At 36.3% G+C, this 23,298-nt stretch overlaps 1 protein-coding gene across 5 annotated transcripts in view; it reads right to left on the reverse strand.

The window, feature by feature from the left end:
* Nucleotides 1-374: 374 nt before the first annotated feature.
* TOPBP1 (DNA topoisomerase II binding protein 1) overlaps nt 375-23,298 on the reverse strand; it is a 61,449-nt gene continuing 38,525 nt past the window's right edge. For 4 of the 5 annotated variants that reach the window (XM_055321386.1, XM_055321387.1, XM_055321384.1 and 1 more), the window contains 12 exons: nt 20,341-20,464; nt 19,646-19,792; nt 19,421-19,523; nt 18,110-18,302; nt 16,325-16,545; nt 15,343-15,509; nt 15,007-15,118; nt 11,699-11,862; nt 10,569-10,706; nt 8,797-8,886; nt 8,476-8,637; nt 375-2,264 (listed from right to left, as the gene is read on the reverse strand). In XM_055321386.1, the coding sequence (XP_055177361.1) occupies nt 2,121-2,264; nt 8,476-8,637; nt 8,797-8,886; nt 10,569-10,706; nt 11,699-11,862; nt 15,007-15,118; nt 15,343-15,509; nt 16,325-16,545; nt 18,110-18,302; nt 19,421-19,523; nt 19,646-19,792; nt 20,341-20,464 (1,765 nt within the window). In that variant the 3' untranslated portion in view covers nt 375-2,120. The remainder of the gene's footprint in view (nt 2,265-8,475; nt 8,638-8,796; nt 8,887-10,568; nt 10,707-11,698; nt 11,863-15,006; nt 15,119-15,342; nt 15,510-16,324; nt 16,546-18,109; nt 18,303-19,420; nt 19,524-19,645; nt 19,793-20,340; nt 20,465-23,298) is intronic. The other variant, XM_055321385.1, reaches the window with a different exon arrangement.

A 23,298-nucleotide genomic window follows, 5' to 3' on the forward strand; every position in this document is an offset into this window, starting at 1 on the left:
ATAATCAAGGAAAGCTTTTTTGTTTTCCTTAAATGAAGGAAAATCTTCCTTAAATGAAGGAAATCTGTGCTTAGATTATTTGCATGGGGTGCCTGCGTGGCTCAGTTGGTTAAGTGTCTGCATTTATAGGTCAGGTCATGATCTCAGGGTTCTGGGATCAAGCCCCATATTGGGCTCCCTTGTTCAGGGAGGAGCCTGCTTCTCTCTCTGTGCTCCCCCCTCACTCATGCCCTTTCGTTAATAATATCTTAAATTATTTGTATGTATGGTCTTGCTGGCATTAGGACATTTATAGTCTAAGAGGGAAAGCCAAAGTTGAAATAGTTGATATAGAGATTTTGGAGAATCAGGAGGAACAGTTGAGATCTGGAGCCTTAAAGTTTTAAAGTATGTGTTTATTTACCGGAAAAACAGTTCATAATTTTGGCAGAAAAGCGTACATTATATAATTTTATTTGGGCTAGAGAGAAACAGGATCTAACATTTACTTTAACGAAAAATTTAAGTGATGAAATTCAGGGAAACATACTGCAAGATGCTACTGGAAAGATTCTACTCACACAAAATTGCCCTGGTAGAACCAGGCCATGTGATTTTGTTTGGAGAGGGACATGTTTACATGACAATGCTATCTATCCATTTGGCTGTGCAGGAATTTTTGTTTTGAGCTGGGAATTTAGATCAAGGCCAAAAACTTTGAAGGGCCATTTATGAGGGGCTGTGATAACCCTACTATTTCCCTACAGAGGAAGACTTTGAAAAAAAGGAGTTTTGTGTTCAGGTTAAGACTTTTTTTTTTTTTTTTTTTTAAATTTGGTTGTTTTTTTTTTTTATTATTATTTTTATTTATTTATGATAGTCACAGAGAGAGAGAGAGAGGCAGAGACATAGGCAGAGGGAGAAGCAGGCTCCATGCACCGGGAGCCCGATGTGGGATTCGATCCTGGGTCTCCAGGATCGTGCCCTGGGCCAAAGGCAGGCGCCAAACCGCTGCGCCACCCAGGGATCCCAGGTTAAGACTTTTGACCGTCACCATTTGAGTTTGCCTTCAAAGAATCTAGGAAATGAAAAAAAAAAAAAAAAAGAATCTATGAAATGGGGACCATTTATATCTGGTTCCTCCTTTCAGCAAAATGAGGTAGCTTTACATTTAGAAGACTGTGGTAACACATGTAGCAGGGTGTTTAGGTGTAGCTTAATAAAGGCTAATGCAGTTTTGTAGTTCCAATAAACTTTTTTTTAAACACAGTAATACAATATTCTAAAGTAACAAACATCAGAAACATAACTAGTAATAAATTTTTTTTTAAAGTTACTTATTTTAGAGAGTGGGCGGAGGGGCAAGGAAAGGGAGAAGCTGAGCCTGGAGCCCCCACTCAGAGCTTGAGCCAACGACCCTGAGAAAATCAAGAGTCTGATGCTCAACTACCTGCACCACCCAGGCACCCCAGTGATTTGCTTTTTAAGCTTAATTTTACAAATCATTTATTGCTTCAACAAGACAATGAATACTAGGATGCTCTGTTCAAAAACTTATCTGAACAACTAATTTCAGTCACTAGTTTTATTCTTTATTGTCTTTATTTTCCAAGTTTTGGCTCCCAAACTTGGCAAACATCATGGAGATCTGTACAAACATGCATATACATATATACACTAACACATATTTAAGTTTAAAGCCTCAGTTTCTCATTAAACCTTGTACTCAGGCTCCTGTTAAAAAGAGGGAAAGTGGTGAGAGGAATCAGGGAAAACACGAATAAATCCCAATCTACAAGCTCCTTATTGTTACGAATTAAAGCAGGCATTTTAAGGCAAAATCCATTACCTTGCTAAAACTTCACTAAGCTATAGACTCAGATATTTACAAGAAAATAAATAAACAGCCCCTTACACACTTCAGTGTGGTTTAATGACAAGCTAGCCAAGGAGTTGTGTTTTTGTTATTTCAGGTAAAACAGTTAATGTTTCAGTGATTAAAATTTCAGATGTTAAAAACGAACATTCAGAAGCTGAATGCTTCCGACACTTGTCTTTAAATTACTATGCAAATCCATGACCGTAACATTCAGGCTTTATAATTAAAATACTAATGTTTGGTGACTAAAGAGCAAACATGATTAGTTTACTCTAGGCCGTTTGATTTTATTTTTCTCTGTAGGAGCTTTCCTCTTCTGTGATAATCCAGGCCCAGGTTCCTTATTATTCTGAAGAAATGAAACTGCTTCTGGTAGACAGTAATTTTCTACTGGAGGAGGTGATTCCTATAAAAGAGGAAAATACATTGTTCATTTTTTTCCTTGACTATGCTTTTTAGCCAGAAAGACTTAAAATTTGTATTTTAAGGTATGCTAGGAATAGACCATATGTGACAAAATCTCACCTTTTATCAGAAAAATTTATAGCTCAGGTGGAATGGGGCCCGCTCAGACCTTGATAATGGTGTCATTTGTAGAGTAAGGTTAAGAAGTGACACCTTATACTTAGTGTCAACTTTTTTCCCCAAAGATTTTATTTAATCATGAGACAGAGAGAGAGGCAGAGATATAGGGAGAGGGAGAAGCAGAGCCAGATGTGAGACTTGATCCCTGGACCAGGATCACACCCTGAGCCAAAGGCAGATGCTCAACCACTGAGTTACCCAGGCATCCCCCTTATTGTCAATTTTTTTTTTTATTTTTTTAAATATTTTTTTTATTTATTTATGATAGGCACACAGTGAGAGAGAGAGAGAGAGAGGCAGAGACACAGGCAGAAGGAGAAGCAGGCTCCATGCACCGGGAGCCCGACGTGGGATTCGATCCCGGGTCTCCAGAATCGTGCCCTGGGCCAAAGGCAGGCGCCAAACCACTGCGCCACCCAGGGATCCCCCTTATTGTCAATTTTTAAAAATATTTTTAATCTGTAAACATGTGAGATAGGTGTTTCATATTCCCCATTTTACAGATAAGATAAAAAAGGCTAAATAACATTATATAAGTAGCAGGTGGCAAAGCCAAAATCATTACAACACTGCCTCCAAAATCCTTGCAACAACCATATTCCAATTAAAATGAACTTTTCCTCCAAGTGGCAGACTGGATAACATGAAAATGAATCACCATAAAATACTGGGTAAGTGCCTTTTGATTCAACTCTTCCCTGGATGACAACTTCCGACCCAAATATATTAAAGGCAACTATCACAAGACACTGGAGAGGAAATGAGATCAGGCAATATCAGAAGGGTTGACACTTGGTAGGGGGTCCGGTCTGAGGAGAAGAGTCATGTGGGCTGGCTAAACTAAGCCTTAACAGAAAGCAGGTAGTATTAATGGCCTGAAACCACAGCCACTGAAAAATGAGGTGGGAAATCCCAGGAAGGAGCAGGAGAAGCCCCAAACTCGGTCATGAACTCTGCCTCAATCTTTGCCCTCTCACCATGGAAAGGCAGAGGAGGCTTAAGCTTAAAGACTTGAGCCCCCCACTCACAGCAGCCAGTGCCTGTTAAGCAAACAGAATGGCATCCCCCTGAGAGGAAAATAGAATCTAATTTTTACAACTTAAAATGTCTAGGATGCATATAAAATTATACCACATCTGAAGAACATGACCCATTCTCAAGAAAAAAATCTGAATCCAAAACCACAAAAAAGATACAAAACTTAAAACACATGTATTGAAAATTACAAAATGTTCATGAAAGAACTTAAAGATGCCCTAAATCAGTAAGTTCCGGGATCAAAAGACTGAACATAGTAAAGATGTCAGTTCACTCAAATTAATCTGTAGGCTTAATGTGATTCGTATCAATCATAGCAAGAGGTTTCTGTAGGCATATAAATACGGTTATCCTAAAACTTACATAAAAGGTATAGGTTCTGGAATGGCTAAAATGATCTTGAAAAAGAAAAAGAGGAATCACTAATATCAGGGCTTAATACATAAATCATAAATAAGATGCTATTGTAGAAGAAAAGATACCTAGATCAACAGACCCCCACAATATACCCAACTGAATTATGACAAAGGGCCAAAGCAACTAGATGGAGGATAGTTCTTTTATAGACCTCTTGAAACAGATTTTTTTTTTTTACCTAAACTTCACACCTTATATGAAACCTCACACCTCATACATTTATGAAGTATACCAAAGATGTTCACTCTGACTAGCCATTAAGGACCTGCAAATTAAAACCACAGCAAGGGATTACTACATACCAAATGAAAAGGCTAAAATAAAGAAGTAAACATGCCAATGAGGATACAGAAAAAACCGGGATTGTTCATCTCATTGGTAGGAATGTTGAATGTGACTATTCTGGAAACACACTGAAGCATTTATCTCAGAATAGTCTATATCTCCACAGTGATCCTTCATTTTTGTCTTTTTGGATTTATCTCAGTGCAATGAAATCTTATTTTCACACAAAATATGTGTACAAATGTTCACAGTAGCTTTTTTCATAATAGCCCCAAAGTAGAAACAACCCAGATATCCTTCAACAGGTTAATGGTTAAGCTATAGTATATCTGAACTACTCAGCAATAAGTAGTAATAAAATTACTGATACAAGCAACACATGAATGATTCTCAAGAGAAAAAAACCAATCCAAAAAGATTACATACTATATTGATTCCACTTAAAATTTAAACAACAGATTAGTGGTTGCCAGGTGTGAGACCCCTGGGAGAAGAGAATGAAGGGAAGGATGGGTCTAGTTAAGAAAACTCAAAATGAAGGGTTGCTGTAGTGATAGACTGTTCTATATCTTGACTGTGGTGGCAGACACATCAAGTAGAAATGGAGAGGGATCCCTGGGTAGCGCAGCGGTTTGGCGCCTGCCTTTGGCCCAGGGCGCGATCCTGGAGACCCGGGATCTAATCCTACGTCGGGCTCCTGGTGCATGGAGCCTGCTTCTCCCTCTGCCTGTGTCTCTGCCTCTCTCTCTCTCTCTCTCTCTCTCTCTCTGTGTGTGTGACTATCATAAATAAATAAAAAAAAATTAAAAAAAAAAAAGTAGAAATGGAGAAATTGGAGTAAGTGTGGATTGCATCATGTCAATATCTCGGCTGTAATACTGTGTAATACTGCTAGATTTTTGCAAGATGTTATCCACTGGGGGAAACTGTTATTTCTTACAACTATATGTAAATCTACAATTCCCTCAAAATAAAAACAGTATATCTTGCTCATTACCCAGATGTTGGAAGTAGTAGACACACTATAGCTGCTCTTATCCTTGAAATGAAAAAGCAGAAAAATAGAAACTATAAAAAAAGAACCAAAGAATTCTATGTATAAAAAAATTTAATATCTAAATAGAAAATCTCATGGAGTAGGGTTAAGAACAGAATGAAAATACAGAAAAAAAAATCAGTGAAGTTGGAAACAGATAAACAGGAATTAATCAGAAAAACAGAAAAACTGCAGAGTAAACATGGTCTGAAGGACCTGTGGGACAATATCCAAAGGTATGAGTGATTAAATTCCCATAACTAGATGAAAGAATGGAGAAGTAATGGCCAAAATTTCTTTAATGTGGTGAAAGAAGTTTACAGACTAAAGAAGCTCTGCAGACACCAACCAGGATTACATTAACATAAAGAAACCACACCTGGCAATATCCTAAATGGTGAAAACCAAAGATGAAAATTCTGAACAGCAAGACACATACCCCACACGCAATGACACAGAGCACTGCATAGAGGAGAAGAATTCAAATTACCACTGATATATCAGAAACAATAGAGGCCAACAGAAAGTGGAATCTTTAAAATAGAAGGAAAAATATCAACTCCCAAATTCCATACCCTTCAAAAAGAACCTTCAAGCATAAAGGTAAAATAGACACTCAAATAATTAACTAGAATTGGTCCCATCCGACTTGTAGTACAAACCAGTTTTTCGGGCTGAAGGAAAAGTGATACTAAATAGGATAAATATAAGACTGTATTCTTCCTTTTAATTTTCTCAAAACATAGGATTGTTTAAGCAATTTTTTTTTAATTTTTTATTTATTTATTTATGATAGGCACACAGTGAGAGAGAGAGAGAGGCAGAGACACAGGCAGAGGGAGAAGCAGGCTCCATGCACCGGGAGCCCGACGTGGGATCCGATCCCCGGTCTCCAGGATCGCGCCCTGGGCCAAAGGCAGGTGCTAAACCGCTGCGCCACCCAGGGATCCCTGTTTAAGCAATTTTTACTTTAAGGCAGAACACTGTTCTGTGGAGCTGTATTAGACCAATGTAAAATATATGACAACTCTACAGAAAGTTTGCTGGCCCCTGCTTTATGTTCAACGACCAGACATTAAATATTTCAGGCTGTGGGGAACAGATGGTCCCTGTTGCAACTACTCACCCCAGGTACTGTAGTGCAGAAGAGAGAACATATAAATGGCTGGAGCTGTGTGTTCCAGTAAAACCTTATAAAATAGGCAGTGGGCAGGGTTTGGCCTGTGGGCCACAGTTTATCAGCCCCTGGTTTAAAAAGGATAGGGGAAGTAAAGGAACCTCTATGACTGCAAGCTTTCTACATTCTGTGTGAAGTGGCACAATATCATTCCAGCTACACTATGGAAAGTTAAGGAAGTATACTGTAATCTGTAGAGCAAAACACATCCTGTCCCCAACCAAAAAAAGGCAAGAAAGGAAGAACACAGAAACAAAGGAGACAAACTGAAGACAAACTGCGAAAAAAACTAAATCCAATCATATCAATAATTACATGATGGACTAAACATTCCAAAGAATAAAAAAGCAAGACCCAACGATACTCTGTTTAAAAGAAGGCCATTTTACGGGGCACCTGGGTGGCTCAGTGGTTGAGAGTCTGCCTTTGGCTCAGGTTGTGGTCCTGGGGTCCTGGGATTGAGTCCTGCATCAGGCTCCCTACAGGGAGCCTGGTTCTTCCTCTGCCTATGTCTGTGCCTCTCATGAATAAATAAATAATAAAATAAAAATAGTTATGAAATAAGATTATCAAGTGTACAAGTAGAAGTACTAGAAAATGAGAACAGAAAGTGGAGACAAAATATCCTTGCTGAAATAACTCAAGATTTCCTAGAAATGAAAGATACAAGTTACCAGGCCAGAAGAGGCCTGTCATGTGCAGCATAATAAAAACAGACCCTGAGAGCCTATCATTTTGAAATTTTAGAAAACTAGGGACAAAAAGAGCTTCCTTCTAAATTATAGTTACTTAAAACAGATTATGAATCAAAATACAATACTAAAAGCAAGGAGATTAAGAAATGTTTCAACCTAGAATTTGATGTCCATCCAAACTGAGAAATTTGAGCACAGAAAAAAGAATTTTCACATACAGAAAATCTGTTTATCCCCATGCGCTTTCTCAAGTTACTATAAAATGACCTTTGACAAAATGAGAGATTAGGATGACAAGGGATATAGAAATAGGAGATCCAACAGAGAAGAGAAAGGATGGTGGTGAATGGAGATCCTGGGATGACAGCACTGTGTAATAGAGGGTGACCATCCAGAGTGGAGCAAGGTAGCTAAGGACATGTCATCACCAAGATCCCCGTGGCCACTGCACCCAGCTTTTTAATGAATTAATACCTCACCCCACCACCAGCTTTTAACCTGAGGTCAGAACATTGGGGTAAGCCTATCTCAAGAGTCTTACTTGTGCTTGGCTTATCTTGATCATGAACTTGAAGTCAAGTATGCTTGACTCTCCCTCCCTAGTCTGCTGCTTTGCTTCCCTGAAGTGTTCTGTTTTGACCTACTTCTGAGAGCTAGGTTGGCAATGATGAGCTTAGACATAGAAATACAAAGCAGCCCACTCCGCCCAACTGCATTCCTCCAGACATCTACTGCCTGATACACAATGTAACCCTGAGAAAAGCAGTGAGTAAAAAGGCTTGAGCTTTTTAAAAAGTTACTTAGGTGTTTCTAGGAGTTAGTACTGGCTTATTAATTACTAATTAGTACATCCCACTGCTTTATAATAAAGGTTTCATGTTTATGTTTTAGCCATTTTTTCCTATATATCCTGAGCAACTCCGAAACACAAACAACAAAAATTACACAGCATGGTGAGTTTTGGCTTCCCCTTAGTTCTATACCATTCTATTTGAAATCCTTGGTAGTAAGGCATTATCATGTGTCATATCTTGCTGATTTCTGATGGCATTTCAGGTACTCTGGCATCACAAAGATTTTTCTTTGCCCAAATAAAAACTTAGGCTAATTGTGAATAGCACTATTCCAACACTAAGAAAGGGCATTTTTAATGCTTTTAGGTAACCCAGATTTTTATACCTGCTCTATTTAACTCCAAGCTAAATGTTTACGTATGTGTTCATTATAAAAAAATAGAATGAAACTGAAAGGGATTGCATACAGAATAAGAGGAGCCAAACATTCTATTAATAAACAAGTCAAAGGTTTTGTCGTGCAGTTACAACCCTAGGCATATAAGTCTATCTCTGGTGATGAGGAGGTCAAGGACAAAAATCTTACATACCTGCATCAGATAATCAGCAATGTACTCTGTTTTCAAGCAGTACACATTTTGGGCAGCAGCTTCTGCTATATTAACTCCTGAGTCATCTGGTTTCAGTTTATTGAAGTCAGAAAAGAGATGTGTAGCTTCTTTAAATAAAGGTACAGAATGACCAGGTAGTACCTAAAGAACAAATAATAAGCATCACAATCTATCAGTGTCCCAAAGTAGTTCAAGTATAATCTGTACTTAAGGACTGTCATCTCACAAAGTAGAGAAAATCAAGAACTTGGTCAAAAAAAAATTCACATAAAAAATTCTGTAAGTTGACTCAATACAAACCTTTGCTCCTCCTGACTGAAGAAGGCGTTTGAATCCTGCTTCTCGGGACTGGTCAACATGTAAGATAACCTTCCACCCACTAAATGCCCCCTACAAATGAAAAAATAATCAGTGTTGAAGTTATTTGGGAAATAAATGCAAATAATACATCATTTTATCTGTAAATGTAGTTTTACGTCAACAAATAATCTTATAACCTTTACTTCTGCCACAGTGGTAATTGTCTCTGGTCAGAATACTCTGAAACACATAGCTATGGTGTTTGGCACACAGTAGGCTATCAGTAAGTACTTGAAAAACGAAGGAAAATGTTTTGATGATTAATTAACATGAAAACAAAGCAACTTGGCTTTTATTTAGTCTTGTATTTTTTCCTTATAATTAATCCACGGTAGAACTTATTGTACAAGTTCTTAGATTAGATGAAGTCTCTATTATATTTCTCTTGAAAATGTTTGCAAATCAGAAATATTAAATATTTCACTAGGGAATAACTATCAACAAAAGCCAGTAGAATTACTCTAAAAGAAGGGAATTAAGGCTAACAAGGGCATGGATACAGTAGAGAGCTCAGAATACAACACACAAGATTATTTAATTTGGGTTTCTAACTTTTGTGACCATGGACTCCTTTGACAGTCCAGTGAAACCTCTGGACCTGTTTTCTTATTCTTTTAAAACAAAAGCTTTATTGAAATGTGATTTCTGTGCCATATGAACAATGTTTTAAAATATTAATTTTAACATAAACTATAAAAGATTACAAAAAACCATTTTATTGAAAACTGTCAAAATATTTGCAAATTTGTAACATAACAGATGCCCTTCTGTATTAATGAATTAAATCAAAAGACCTAGTGGTGACTGGAGCTATTATAATTTCAAAGTAGTAAAGACAGATGGTTAGCTACACTTCTGAGCATAATGTATAGTTGTCAAATCACTGTTACATATGTGAAACTAATGTAATACTGTGCATCAACTATATTTCAATTAAAAAAAGATGATAAACATAAGCAGTATCTCGAAATACTTGCAACTATAATGCAAAGATGTCTCTCTTCTCTTGGGGTAAAATCACAAGTACTGTTAAATGTTGTGATTGGTTACCTAGACTTCTATAATGAAAAGAAATGCTTCCAATTGGAGGTTAGTAAAAATAAGGATGTATTCCAATGCTCCATCCAAAGTCTATAAACAGTGAATTTTATCTACAACTCCTTTGGGAGAGTCTGTGGACCCCATGTTAAGAAACCCTGAAGGTAGATGCTGAAGAGTCTTTGGAAGAAATATAGCATGGGTCACATTTTAAAATTATTTTTACCATTCCTTTTTACTTTTTAAAAAAAGATTTATGTATTTGAGAGAGTGTGCATTCATGTATACGTGGTGAGGGGAGTGGCAGAGGGAGAGAGAGAATCTCTAGCAGACTCCTGGCTAAGCGAGGAGTCTGATGCAAGGCTGGATCTCACCACTCTGAGATCATGACCTGAACTGAAATCAAGAGTTGGATGCCTAACTGAGTGAGCCACCCAGATATCCCATATACACATATTTTTAAAAGAGACATCAACATTATATATACCTTCCTCTTGATCATAATTAAAGGAATTAGGAATTAACATTAGCCCTATTTAGAATGCTCAAACTAAGTATATCAACCGAGGCATAAAAGACAACTATATTTTGTTAATAAGCACATTCTCTTAAAATTAAAATCTGTTAATAATCATCAAACTGAATGCCGTTCATATCACCACATCTGTGAATACCTCAACAATGCCTGATTCTTGTCTTTGCTGGATTTTTTTCCTCCATCTCATTGCTGCAAGTGCTAGTCTTCGTTGCTGTACATTGATTCCAGTCAAAACATCAAGTATGGAACTACTTCCCCATTCATAGTCTTCTTCCTAGACAATTAGTACAATAAACTTCGGAGTTGTCCTACAGTATTGTCCTCAAGAAGTCCATGATCTCATAAGAGTTAAAAGCTATACATTCAATTGTTATAAATACAGAGCACTAAATATCAGTTTATGAGCACAGAGGAAGAATATGTACTTTAATTCATAGAAGGGTCATGTATGTGTTTTTTTTTTTTTTTAACGATTTTATTTGAGAGAGAGAGACAGCAAGCGTGAGCACACACAAACAGGGGGAGTGGTAGGGAGAGGGAGAAGCAGACTCCCTGCCACCTCAGTCAAAGGCAGATGCTCAACCAACTAAGCCACCCAGGCACCCTAAGTATATCTGGCTTTTAATTAGAAATCAGAAAAATACTGCTACATTTCTAAGAAATATAGTAACTACACCTTAGTAATTGGTAATATACAGATTACTAGGCTTCATCTATTATAAGACGAACTTCATAGAAGGACATGTTCTCAGTGGAGGTATGTGTTAATAGCTTGACTACCTGTCCATAGAAATCAGATCCCTAAGGGATATTGATTGAAAACTTCAAAAACTGCATGACAGATATTACTGTGATGGTTAGTTAGGAACCAAAATATTTCAGACAACTTAATATTTAAGGGGCTGGCAGTAAAGATAAAGCTTATGATGAGATAATCTTCACATTTTCTAATGTTATTCCAAAGAGAAAAAAACTAAGTCCACATTCAAATTAAACAAAACTGATATAACTAAGAATCTGGGTCTGTAATCTCTTAAATTTTTCTTTTTTTGCTTTGTTAATGTGGACCTTATAAAATCGGTATAATCTAACTGGTCATATTTGGTTATTTCCATTATATGAATGATTATGTGGATACTGGAATCAATTATTAAGTCTTACAGACTCCCCGCTGAGGCTCGATTCCCAGGACCCTGACTGAGATCATGACCTGAGGCAGATGTTTTTTAAAGAAAAATGATTCTTCATATTAATTTGAATACACACCAGCACGAAGTGCCCAGCAGTCCGGCATGCTTCCAGGTAGGAGCGATGAAGTACCCACTTCCCAGCTGCCACTGAGGCTAAATACTTCTCGTTTCGAAGAGGATGTCCCACAACAATGTGTGTACAATTGGGATCAAAGCATTGCTTCTCTATTACTAATCCACCTAAAGTAAAGAAAAATTGATACTTTATTGAAATTCTTAACTTCTTCCTAGAAAAAACGTCAACTCTACAAAGAAATTATTTATAAATAAAATGCACCAAATAAACCAAAACACTTTGACAATTATTCTACTTCACATACACATATTTTTATAAAATAATATTTTTTAATGAAAAATTAAAATAGAAAGAAATAGTAAAATGAAACCCTACACACTGGCCACCTAGATTCCAAAATTACCAAAATTTTGCCATCCTTACTTCAGTCTACCCTCTTTTTGGCTTAACTATTTAATTAATTTGTTTTAAAGATTTTATTCATATGAGAGAGAGAGAGAGAGAGAGAGAGAGAGAGAGAGGCAGAGACACAGGCAGAGGGAGGAGCAGGCTCCATGCAGGGAGCCCAACATGGGACTCAATCCCGGGTCTCCAGGATCACGCCCTGGGCCTAAGGCAGCGCTAAACCGCTGAGCCACCCAGGCTGCCTGCCCATTAACTATTTTAAAGTAAATTCCAGACATCAGGTTACTCTACCCCTACCCATTCAGTATGCATCTCTACAATACATGGTAATTTTCTTACACAGCCACAATGCCATTATCAGACCAAAATAATTAACAAAAATTCTTTGCTATTTCAATACTAAATTCTTATTCAAACTTTTCTGTTTGTACTTGGCTTGTTACAATTAAGATATTAAAACAAAAAAAAACAATATAAACAGAGTCCATTTACTACTGTTTTTTTTTTTTTTTTTACTACTGTTGTTATAGCTTTTAAGTCTCAACTACTTTTGCAATTTCCAACCACTGAGTATTGGTAACCAGGGAGATGGAAGTCAAGAAATGGCTTCTATAGAGTAAAAGCAGAAGAAAATTTTTTGAGTGGAAATAAGGTCAATAGCTCAACAACACAGAAGCTAGGGAGGAAAACACACACCCTAGGGAAACATGAAGCAGCAGGCAGAAGCTGAACCCTCTTCTCAGACACAGATGTATGATGTCCGATTTTGAGGAAAGAAGGCTTAAAAGCTTATGTAAAGCATGGCTTTTGACTGATCAATTTTTGATTTACACTTCAGAAATTAACTTGATTATTGGTTAGGCAAAGTTGTATTAACGACTTTGTAAGAATTCAACAAAACATTAGAGCTCTACTCATGCTTTACAGATAACTAATAAAGGAAACAATATTGTTTGACCACATACTATATGCCAGGGATTGTGGAAAGTACTCAGGATTATTAACTAATTTAATCTTCACAACTCTCTGAAGGTAGGTTACTATGATTATCTGCCATCTACCCATGATGACACAAGTACACAGTAACTCAGGATCAGAATGACAAAAAAACAAGAAGGTGAAAATTCCATATTATATTGAGATCTAATTCTATTTAACAAATTTATTCGGTAACCCAGACAACATAATAGATTTACTTATGTAAATCAACTGGCCACAGTTGCTTCATTTATAAGATGAAGGGTCTCTTTGCATTCTGGTATCAAAAACTTCCCACTCAGACTCCATTCCAGTACAATCTGTCCTCATTTGCCTCTCTTCTAGACCATTCTCTTGCCAGAGTTTACAGAGATGGAATAAAATACAGGAGGACAGATGCTTGGAGCATCTTCTTCCATTCTGAGAGCTCCAGATAAAGCTTAACAATCTTGATTTATGGGGTGCCTGGGTGGCTCAGTCAGTTAGGTGTCTGCCCCTGGCTCAAGTTGTAATCCTGGGGTCCTGGAATTGAGCCCTGCATTGGGCTTTCTGCTCAGCAAGACATCTGCTTCTCCCCCTCCCTCTGTTCCTCCCCTCATGCTTTCTCTTTCAAATAAATAAATATTAAAAAAAAAATCTTGATTTAGAGCTCCATCTCATTTGCTAGGTGACTGGGAAACAGTGTTCACGTGAGTCCTATTTCTAAGAAACATAGCGTCTCAACTCTGTATTTGACAGAAATCTTTTTTAAGATTTCTATCAGGGATCCCTGGGTGGCTCAGTGGTAGCGCCTGCCTTTGGCCCAGGGCATGATCCTGGAGTTCTAGGATTGAGTCCCGCATCGGGCTCCCTGCATGGAGCCTGCTTCTCCCTCTGCCTCTGTCTCTGCCTCTCTCATGAATAAATAAAATCTAAACAAAACAAAACAAAACCCAAAAACATCTATCATAATTTACCACATTCTTAAAAGGACAGCACTAACATTTAATCTTTTCTTGATGACTCAGGGCTATTATTAAAAACAACCATTATATTTCCTAATGTTTTCTCTGTATCAACCTGTCAGATTAAGTTCTCTTCCTATACTTTCCCTAATTCTGTAGAGTTGCTCTAATACAGTAACCACTAGTCACATGTGGCTATCAAACACTTGCAGCATAGCCCAAATTGAGATGTGCTAAAAGTGCAAAATATATATCAGATTTCAAAAACTACTTAGGAAAAAAAGTTAAGATCTCATTGATATTTTATATCGATTACATGTTGAATATAATATTTTGTGTACAGCAGGTTAAATAAAATGTTTTATTAGTTTTACTTGATTTTTTACTTTTTTAAATATGGCTACTGGGCAGCCCCGGTGGCACAGCGGTTTGGCGCCTCCTGCAGTCCAGGGTGTGATCCTGGAGACCCGGGATCAAGTCCTGCATTGGGCAGACTGCATGGAGCCTGCTTCTCCCTCTGCCTATGTCTGTCTCTGCTTCTCTTTCTCTCTCTGTGTCTCTCATGAATGAATGAATGAATGAATGAATGAATAAATAAATCTTTAAAAAAACAATAAAATAAAATGTGGCTATCACTAAGTTTAAAATTATGTATGTGGCTCTCTTTCTATCAGATAGTCCTACTATAGAGCACCAGAATGACATCAGGTGGAGAGGCTGACAACAGTAGAAAGGAATGTTACATAAAAAGGAGCTCCTCTCCAGGTATTACCATACCTTCAACTTCATTAAAATACAGTTTTATTTTAAGTCTGTAATTTCAATGATTTATGGCCCCAAGACTAAGAGTGGCGTGCTCTACCTGAGTCAGGTGCCCCACCCATCTTTTTTCCTCTCAATTTGTACATCTTAGAAATGCTATCAACTATACTGCCTTCCAAATAAGGTTACATTTTTGACTTAAAAAAAAAATACTTGTACCTAGTTTTTCAATCAGATGACAATAATCAATACGTTCTTGAGGATTCAGAGACGACAACTGAAATATGTACTGTTTTTTCGAGTCTTCATGGGTTTCCTCTATTGTTATAATCTGAAATGGAAGAGTTTTATTTTAGAAAGAATTAACATTAAAAAGGTTATCAATCAGGTATATGGGCTTTTTAAAGTGACATTTTTAATCTTTTCTCAAATACAGAAATAATAACGTGAAGAAATGCAGGTTTCAACATTCACGAACTCTTAATACTGACTGCAAATTTTTAATGCAGCATAACAGTAATATCAAAAAGGCATATCATAAAGGGATAAACTAACCTTTTCTCTAGGGTGTGGAGCCACAGGTGGGTTGGCTAGGGGGAAGGCAATACTGGGAGCTTGAGGTGTAGGGATCAGGTGGCTGTCTTTTACTGGTGTTTCCAGTTCTTCAGAGGTCGGGTGTTTTGGGGCTTCAGTCACACACATGTTTCCGGAATCACAGACTGCTGAGGGCAATAAAATGCTGCAGTGTGATGTTATCCAAATATGACTAAGAACAAATTCGGGCAAATATTCTGTCTTAACCAAGATGAAATTAAATACAAATTCTGGAATGTAAAAAGTACATGCAAAAGAAGTAGCCTATTTCTATGCTTATAAATAAATGTAATTAATTAGCTTTTTAAAAGGCAAATAGTGTTATCTGTAGGCTTCTGCCAACCCTTTCTTTAAATACTAAGGTTTCAACAGTAAAATGTAACCCAAACTTATAAAATGAAAGCAGTGCTCTACTTGGAGAATATCTAGCTAGTGCAGAGGCATGCTCAAGTGATACGAGAAAATGGGGAAAAAGATGACCAAAGACGAAAGACAGGAATCATTTTGTCTTCAAGGTAAAGCCCAAGGGAAAAAACTAGGAGAATTTAGAAAGGAACACCTACAAATCCAAGGAACAAATCTAGGTACCTGCTGGGTGGAATTTAGAAGGCTTAGTGAAAATAAGATGATTGAGAAAAAGACAAACATTAAGGATACAAATGTACAAAGGAATGAGAGAAAGAACAATAGTAAAAACTATGTCTGGAAAAAACTGTCCAATCCTCAATTTCCATATTTAAGAGCCAAAAATATTCTTCAATTTTACTGATACAGAGTTGCCTCAATTTATAATTATTTCTCTCTCACATTAAACCCAAATCAGAAATATCTAGTAAGTTTTTTGTTTACATGTGTTAAATTCAGAGAACCCCAAGTGCTTATCTAGTTTTAAGAAGTCAACATACACTTAATGCAAACAAATGTATAGATTTCCTTTCATTACCCTGTTCAGCAATTTCTGGATCATGTAAAGGCTCCTGGAAAGGAGAATCCTCCAATTTTTTAATGTCAACCTGAAGCTCAGAATACTGTGTGGGACAACTAGGCCACTGCAGATTGCTGGCAAGCCTTGCTCTCTCTTCCCTGGCTGTCGGGTCATCCCAAATGATCTGTTCATTCTGGGAGGGCTCTGTGTTGATATCAGGTACTGTTTGACGAGACTGCCTAAAGAATACAAGTGACAATTTTAATAAAAATATAGCTATAACAAAATCTACACTCATAAATTTGTAAATTAGACTGCAAATTTGAGGCTCACCTTTATATGCCCACTATCTAGCAGAGTAAGCACCTCAAAGTATTGAATAAATGAACTGTGGGGACATTTTTTCTTTTTAAAATATTTCTTCCAGAAACTTACAAAAATGCTTTAGTTAGAAAAGAAAACATCTATTTTAACTAAACGTCCATATATTTAAAACTTCAAAAGGGAAAGTTTACTGTCAGGAAATTGTTTTAAAATTCTAAAATGATTGCTACACTTAAAAATAGAATTTCTCTTAATTATATAGGCTTAGGGAAACATGGTAATGTTTAGAAAACTAGTTACTTTGCTTACCAGTGGTTGTATTTTTATCACTTGAAATAATAAGAACTGTAATTACACAGGGAGGGTACTATAAAAACTGCTTTAAAAGAAAGTCCCTTCGGCTCTTGGTAACCAAACCTCTCAGAGTCTAAGATCAGCTATATACCGAACTAGAATAAAGTGTGTTTTGTGTCATAATTGTACCAATTCCACTAGAAAGTAAATATAATACCAACAATTTTCCTTCTATGTATAAATATATAAAAGGAATCTTAGCAAAAATAATTTATGAAAGCTGATGGTATCCCATAGAGTTCATTCGCCTCATTCTTTTATTCTGAATGTATTTATCTACTCTGACTTGGCACAAGATTTAGGCTCTCTGTAATGACAAAACATGACCTAAAGTATATTAAGAAAAAAAAAAAGCCACTTTCACTCAGTATGCAGATACAGAATTGGCCTCATGAAATACATTATGTAGCTTAAGATAAATACATAGTTCTATCAATCAATTTAAGATACAAGTCCCCTAACGTTCATCATACAATTGGAGATTCTATCAGGAAAAAGATGAAGTTATGCTACTGAACTTAAGTCATATCACACTGAGAACTGTAATCACATTTCCTAAAGGATAAATTTGTAAAAAGAAAATAAAATACATGTAGTTCTAAGAAGAAATACCTTTAATTTAGAACTAATATTAATACTAACAAGAAAGAACAGAGAGAATTGCCCATTGAATTCATTTTAAATGAAGCAAACTGGATCTTAAAATCATTTCTTTTTCAGGGGAGGTAATAAAAAATATTAATCACACCACAATGAAGCAGTTGCTTAGTATGGAACAAACCTTTGTCTGCTTCTACCTCAAAGAAGAATTCTAGAACCGCTTGGAACAAGGGAGGGAAGGAGAAAAAGCTAGAAGTAGGGGAAGAGGGAAAAGCTAGCCAGTCAAAGGTTGCACAACCAATATAGTATCTATATACAATGTACATAAGTTTGGGCTAAATAAAAGCCCAGTAATATTACTCTTTTCCTCGTCCTGATATTCTAATCTGCTTTGCTGACAAAGAAAAGAGGGAGGGATGCAAAATTAGGCTTAACTCCTAGAACTGAGCCAGCAGGAGCCTAAATGAGTTCCCTTCTCTCAAGTCTGCTGGTCACTTCCTTCTGCCATCAGTGACAAGTACATACCTCAGTGCCTCCAGGACTCTACTTCGCCCACTGCGGGCAGAGCGAGTGCTATCAGGGGTTGAAGAAGCACTGTTACAACCACTTCTTGAAAGGGAAGCCCTTGGTCCCTGAGGTTTCACTATTGATGTTGCAGACATTATCTCTTGCAGCTGCTTTTGAAAATTCTCTCTCATCTCCAAAGTCTGTGTCAGAGCTTGAAACACAAATTATACCAATTAAATTTCTTTTTATCGTATCTCATTCACATTAACTATTTCATCTAGATTTGGATAGACATAAATTTATTAATGTGATATTTATTGAATTCTTACTACAGGCTACAGTAATGTACTAAGACTAGGAATACTGCAGAACATAAAGGCAGTCCTTACCAGGACAACTGTATGTGGGGAAAAAAAAAGAAACCAAGAAGCCCTTCCAAGACACAGTGCTAAGACCTGGTAATTATCCCTGTTGTAGAGCTCTCTGCTTGCTTCTGACTCTCTCCTGTGTTATGTACCATACTCTGAGGTGCATTAGAGGAATTATTATATGTGATTTCCCCCTGTGGTCCCTGAAAACAGACCACAATGTATTTATCTTTTCTTTTAGATTGAACACAAAAATAGGTATGAAATAAACACTTTTGGAATGAACTGAGTGGGACTAAGTAGGTAAGTCATCAGGAAAGCTCCAGTAGGGTAAGATGAGTTAAGAAAACAGAAAATATTAATCCATTAAAAATAGGACATCTATAGATACAAAGTTACTCACTGCAGCACTCTTTGTTAATACTAAGAAATCAGAAATAGCCTGGACACCCATAAAAGCGATGGGCTAAATAGCCATTCATGCAATTGTGAAAGATGATTCAAAATGAAGCACTGCTAAGAGTCACTCAAAACAGAGTCAAAGGACACTGAGGAAGTAGGGTGAATGTAGCTCGTGTTTCAATTCTTCTAACACCATAAACTGTTACAATAAATTACACATATACTAAAGCTTTTTGAAAGTTACTAAAAAGAACTGAACCAAAAGCCAAATTTTTACAAAACCACCAACTCCACCTACCTTTAATAGAATAGGGCTGTATCTCACTAACTCTGTAAAATACCTAGTCCCACAGATTTCACAAGTTTGACACTTAATAAATCACTAAAGCTCTGCATATCATTACTTAATGACTGGCATGGAACTTCAATTCAATCCTCAAATATATGCTTTATAGTGAATGAAAAACAACTTTGTTTTTCCATGCAAAGGAAGTATTTCGTATGGAAGATATATATGTATAGATTTTTTTTTTTTTTTTGGCAATTTAAAATATTTTACCTCCTTTAGAGTCATTCCTTCCATCTCCATTTGATGTTGCGGATTCTTTCTTACTGGTGGTCATATTGTCTATATCGTTTTCTTCTCCAGGCAAATGATCTGGCTATTCAAGGAGAAAAGTTAAAATTTCTTAAACCAAGTCACTGCATAAGTTCCATAGCACTGTATGATATGATTATCCATTCAGGTTAAGGAGACGGTAAATGTGTTATCCGTATCATCTACCTCATCATCCTTTGTCGTTGCATCAGCTGAGAGCAGTCGACTATTAGAGATTCTGCCATCTTGCACTGTACTGATATCCAAGCTCATTTTGGGATTATAAGTATGTGGATAAAGAGATTCAGGAAGATGTTTATACTCTTGGGCACACTGCAATATAATGGAATGCTTTAAAACAGGACTGAAAAACCTCTTAGTGAATAAATTACATTAAGTAGAATAAGGACAACAAATATATTATGTCCTAAGATGGCAAAATTTTGCAGAATTAAAGTTCTGAAAAGTAGGTGACACTGAAATGTCCATCATACAAGTGACAAAATTGTTCTCACTTTTTAATGTTATGTACACTGACGAGTAAGATCTCATTCCTATGCTTTTGTCAAGGTATCATTCATACTCCTGGGAATACTTAGAAAAGTTCTAAACTGCATTAGCATGCTAAATTAATTCTCCTTAAATTATCATAACATTACCCTTCACATCATTTTTAATTAGTGAAAAGAATCAGAGAAATTAAAAGACTTGTTAAGTACTTAGGGACTGAGCTTAAGTTTTTAATGCCAAAGACATGAAATGTGCACTGTTAACTAAGGTTATCGAACTTGTTTACATACATGGAAACTGGCTTGTGTCTTGAAATAGTGTTTGTATTCATTTTCATTTAATAGATAGGGAAGGAAAAAAGTACTGCTTACTTCTAAAAGCCAGTGCTCTGAAACAATGTGTACTCCTCTTTCTTTTACAGATTTATACTCTCGGTTTGTGTCATTTGGTCGGCCTTGATAAATGAAATGAGTCACGGTTTCATCAAAACTCCATCTAAAACAATCAAATTTTAAAAAACACGTAACTAAGAGAAATACCTGAGTTGAAGGTGATCATTACTCTCTATAAATAGAATATATTCACCTTCAAAAACATTCACAATCTAGAGTAAACATGAACATTAAATGACAGGCTCCATTTTTTTTGGGGGGGGGTCGTCAAATTTTACACATATATCTTTAGGTATGTAAGTGCAGAAAGATATCTGGAAAGGTATTCTTTAAAAATATTATTTCCTTCTTTATACTTTTCTGAATTGTTTAAATTTTCTTTTTTACAATGAGTATCACTTTATAGTAACATTATTTTCAAATAATAAAATAGGCAAAGTATCCAATCTGTCCTCTGGTTATTGGCAGTCACTAATCATTGTACATTTGCTCTATGCCCCATAATAAATTATGTACTTTACACAACATCTCACCTATTCCTCTCAACAGTCCTAACACACTGATATTATATCCACTTTACTGATAAGGAAACTGAAGGTTAAGTAACACATTTAAGGCTTTTCAGTAAGTGGTAGGGCCAGACTTAAAAACCCACACAATTATATTATGCTACAATCTCTCAATTCTTCCCCTGTAATAGTTTTCTGACCTAGGAAAATAATCCAAAAATTATAAAATATATGCCATCCTTCAAAAAATCAAGTAAAAACAAAGAGAAAGTAAAAATTGTATTTCTGAATATAATCACCAAAATAAATAGAGGTTTCTCATTAAGGACACTGAACATACTTTCCACTTCCTAAATAAGAAATATATCCAAACTTTTTAAATAGCCAAGTTTAATAAATTAAGAAGGCATGCATATTTCCTTCTAAATTATATTATAAACATCTCTATTTCCTATTCTATTGTCTGTTTCCTTAAAAATAATAGTAAAGAACATCTTGCCTAATTTAGTTGTTAAAGTCTTTCTAATAGTTTCTACTTCTGATGTTAGGGAAAACAATACAAACTTACATAAATTATAAAGATAATTTAAAAAATAGAGGAACATTTCTGCCCGATTCATCTTGCTTCACTCCTCACTGTGATGATATGGAAACTGAGTTTCAGTCCTCAGAGATCCTTCAACAGACTGTCAACCTTCATAAATGGTTTAGATCAGGAATTAGCAAACTTTTTCTTCAAAGGCCAGATGATAAGTATTTTAGGCTTTTCAGGGCAGAAAGTTGTTATAGTTTCAACTGTAAAAAGTTACAACTACTCAATACTTGCCTTGTATGAAAGCAGCCATAGATAATATGGAAATGAAGAGGCACAGCTCTGTTCCAATAAAACCTCACTTACAAAAACAGATGGTTAACCTGCCCACTCTCTAGTCTACAACAGTGCTTTCAGCAAAATTGTTAATTTACTTTACAAGCTACTTTGTAAATTTGTGAGAGTGATTCTGGTTGTTACAATATGTGTTTATAAGATGAGGAATGCTATTAGCACTTATTAAGGTCAAAGGATGCTAGAAATTCTGAGGAACCGTTTTACATACAATTATCCCGTATCTTACATGATTTTCTAATGTTCTGACACAAATTCAGAGGTAAAAAAAAAAAAAAGTCTCTTTATAAAATTGCACAGGCATCTGCACACTAAACATATATTCTATGATTACGAGCCTTCTGATGATTTTCATTTTTTAAGATTATAAAAATAGTTAAGTTATGAAGTTATGAGGTGGCTCAGCTGGTTAAGTGTCTGACTCTTGATCTCAGCTTAGGTCTTGATCTCAGGGTGGTGAGTTCAAGCCCTGCATTGGGCTACACACTAGGCATGGAGCCTACTTAAAAAAAAAAAAGTAGTTGTTATATTTGTGAAATCCCTTTAGAAGAGGTAATGCTATGACATGCTGAGGAGATCTGGTCTCAATGTTTAACTGTGAGAAGTGGGGGGGGCAGTGTCAGATGATCTGCACATATTAAAGTGTTCTTCCCTCCCATGTATCACCAAGCCTGAGAAATCCCTTTCAGGAATAGATTTTTTTTTTTCCCCTAAAGATTTATTTATTTATTTAGAGAAAGAGAGAGTAAGCATGAGTGTGAGAGTTGGGGGGTGGACAGACAGAGAGAGAAGTCTCAAGCAGACTCCTTGCTGAGTGCAGAGCCTGACATAGGGTCCAATCTCGTGACCCTGAGACCACAACCTGAGCCAAAACCAAGAGTTAGATGCTTAACTGACTGCACCACCCAGGCACCCCAAGGAACTGACTGAATGCAAACTTTTAATCAGTTAAAATCTTATTCAGGAATTTCAGATTCTATTTTTCACACCAAGAAGACGGAAATTTTAAGTCTTGTTAAAATTCAAGTCCTATAGGTTCCTTTATGCCTTTTTTTTTTAAAATTTTATTATTTATTCATGAGAGACACAGAGAGAGGCAGAGACACAGGCAGAGGGAGGGAAAAGCAGGCTCCACGCAGGGAGCCTGATGTGGGACTTGATCCCGGGACTCCAGGATCACTCCCTGGGCCGAAGGCAGGCTCTAAACCACTGACCCACCCAGGGATCCCCTCCTTTTACGTCTTACATCAAGTTCACATCCAAAAAGAATCAAAAATAAAGCATTCAATTTTGACAAACATATATATTCTCATCAAAGGACTCTTGTGGGAATGAAACAAGATAAAGCTTGGTTCATACTAAGAGCCCAGCAAGTGGTAAAAGGTAATAGGAGTATAATACATAATCATATAGTAATTATTATATAATAATATATATAAAACAGGTAATACAAATATTAGTCTTAACAAGTAAAAAGATTTTCTACAACAGATACATTAAACACATTAAGATACTCATAACTATTCCAGATACATTTTATTT

The sequence above is a fragment of the Nyctereutes procyonoides genome, unplaced genomic scaffold, assembly GCF_905146905.1.
Source record: "Nyctereutes procyonoides isolate TBG_1078 unplaced genomic scaffold, NYPRO_anot_genome, whole genome shotgun sequence".
Taxonomy (NCBI): Eukaryota; Metazoa; Chordata; class Mammalia; order Carnivora; family Canidae; genus Nyctereutes; species Nyctereutes procyonoides.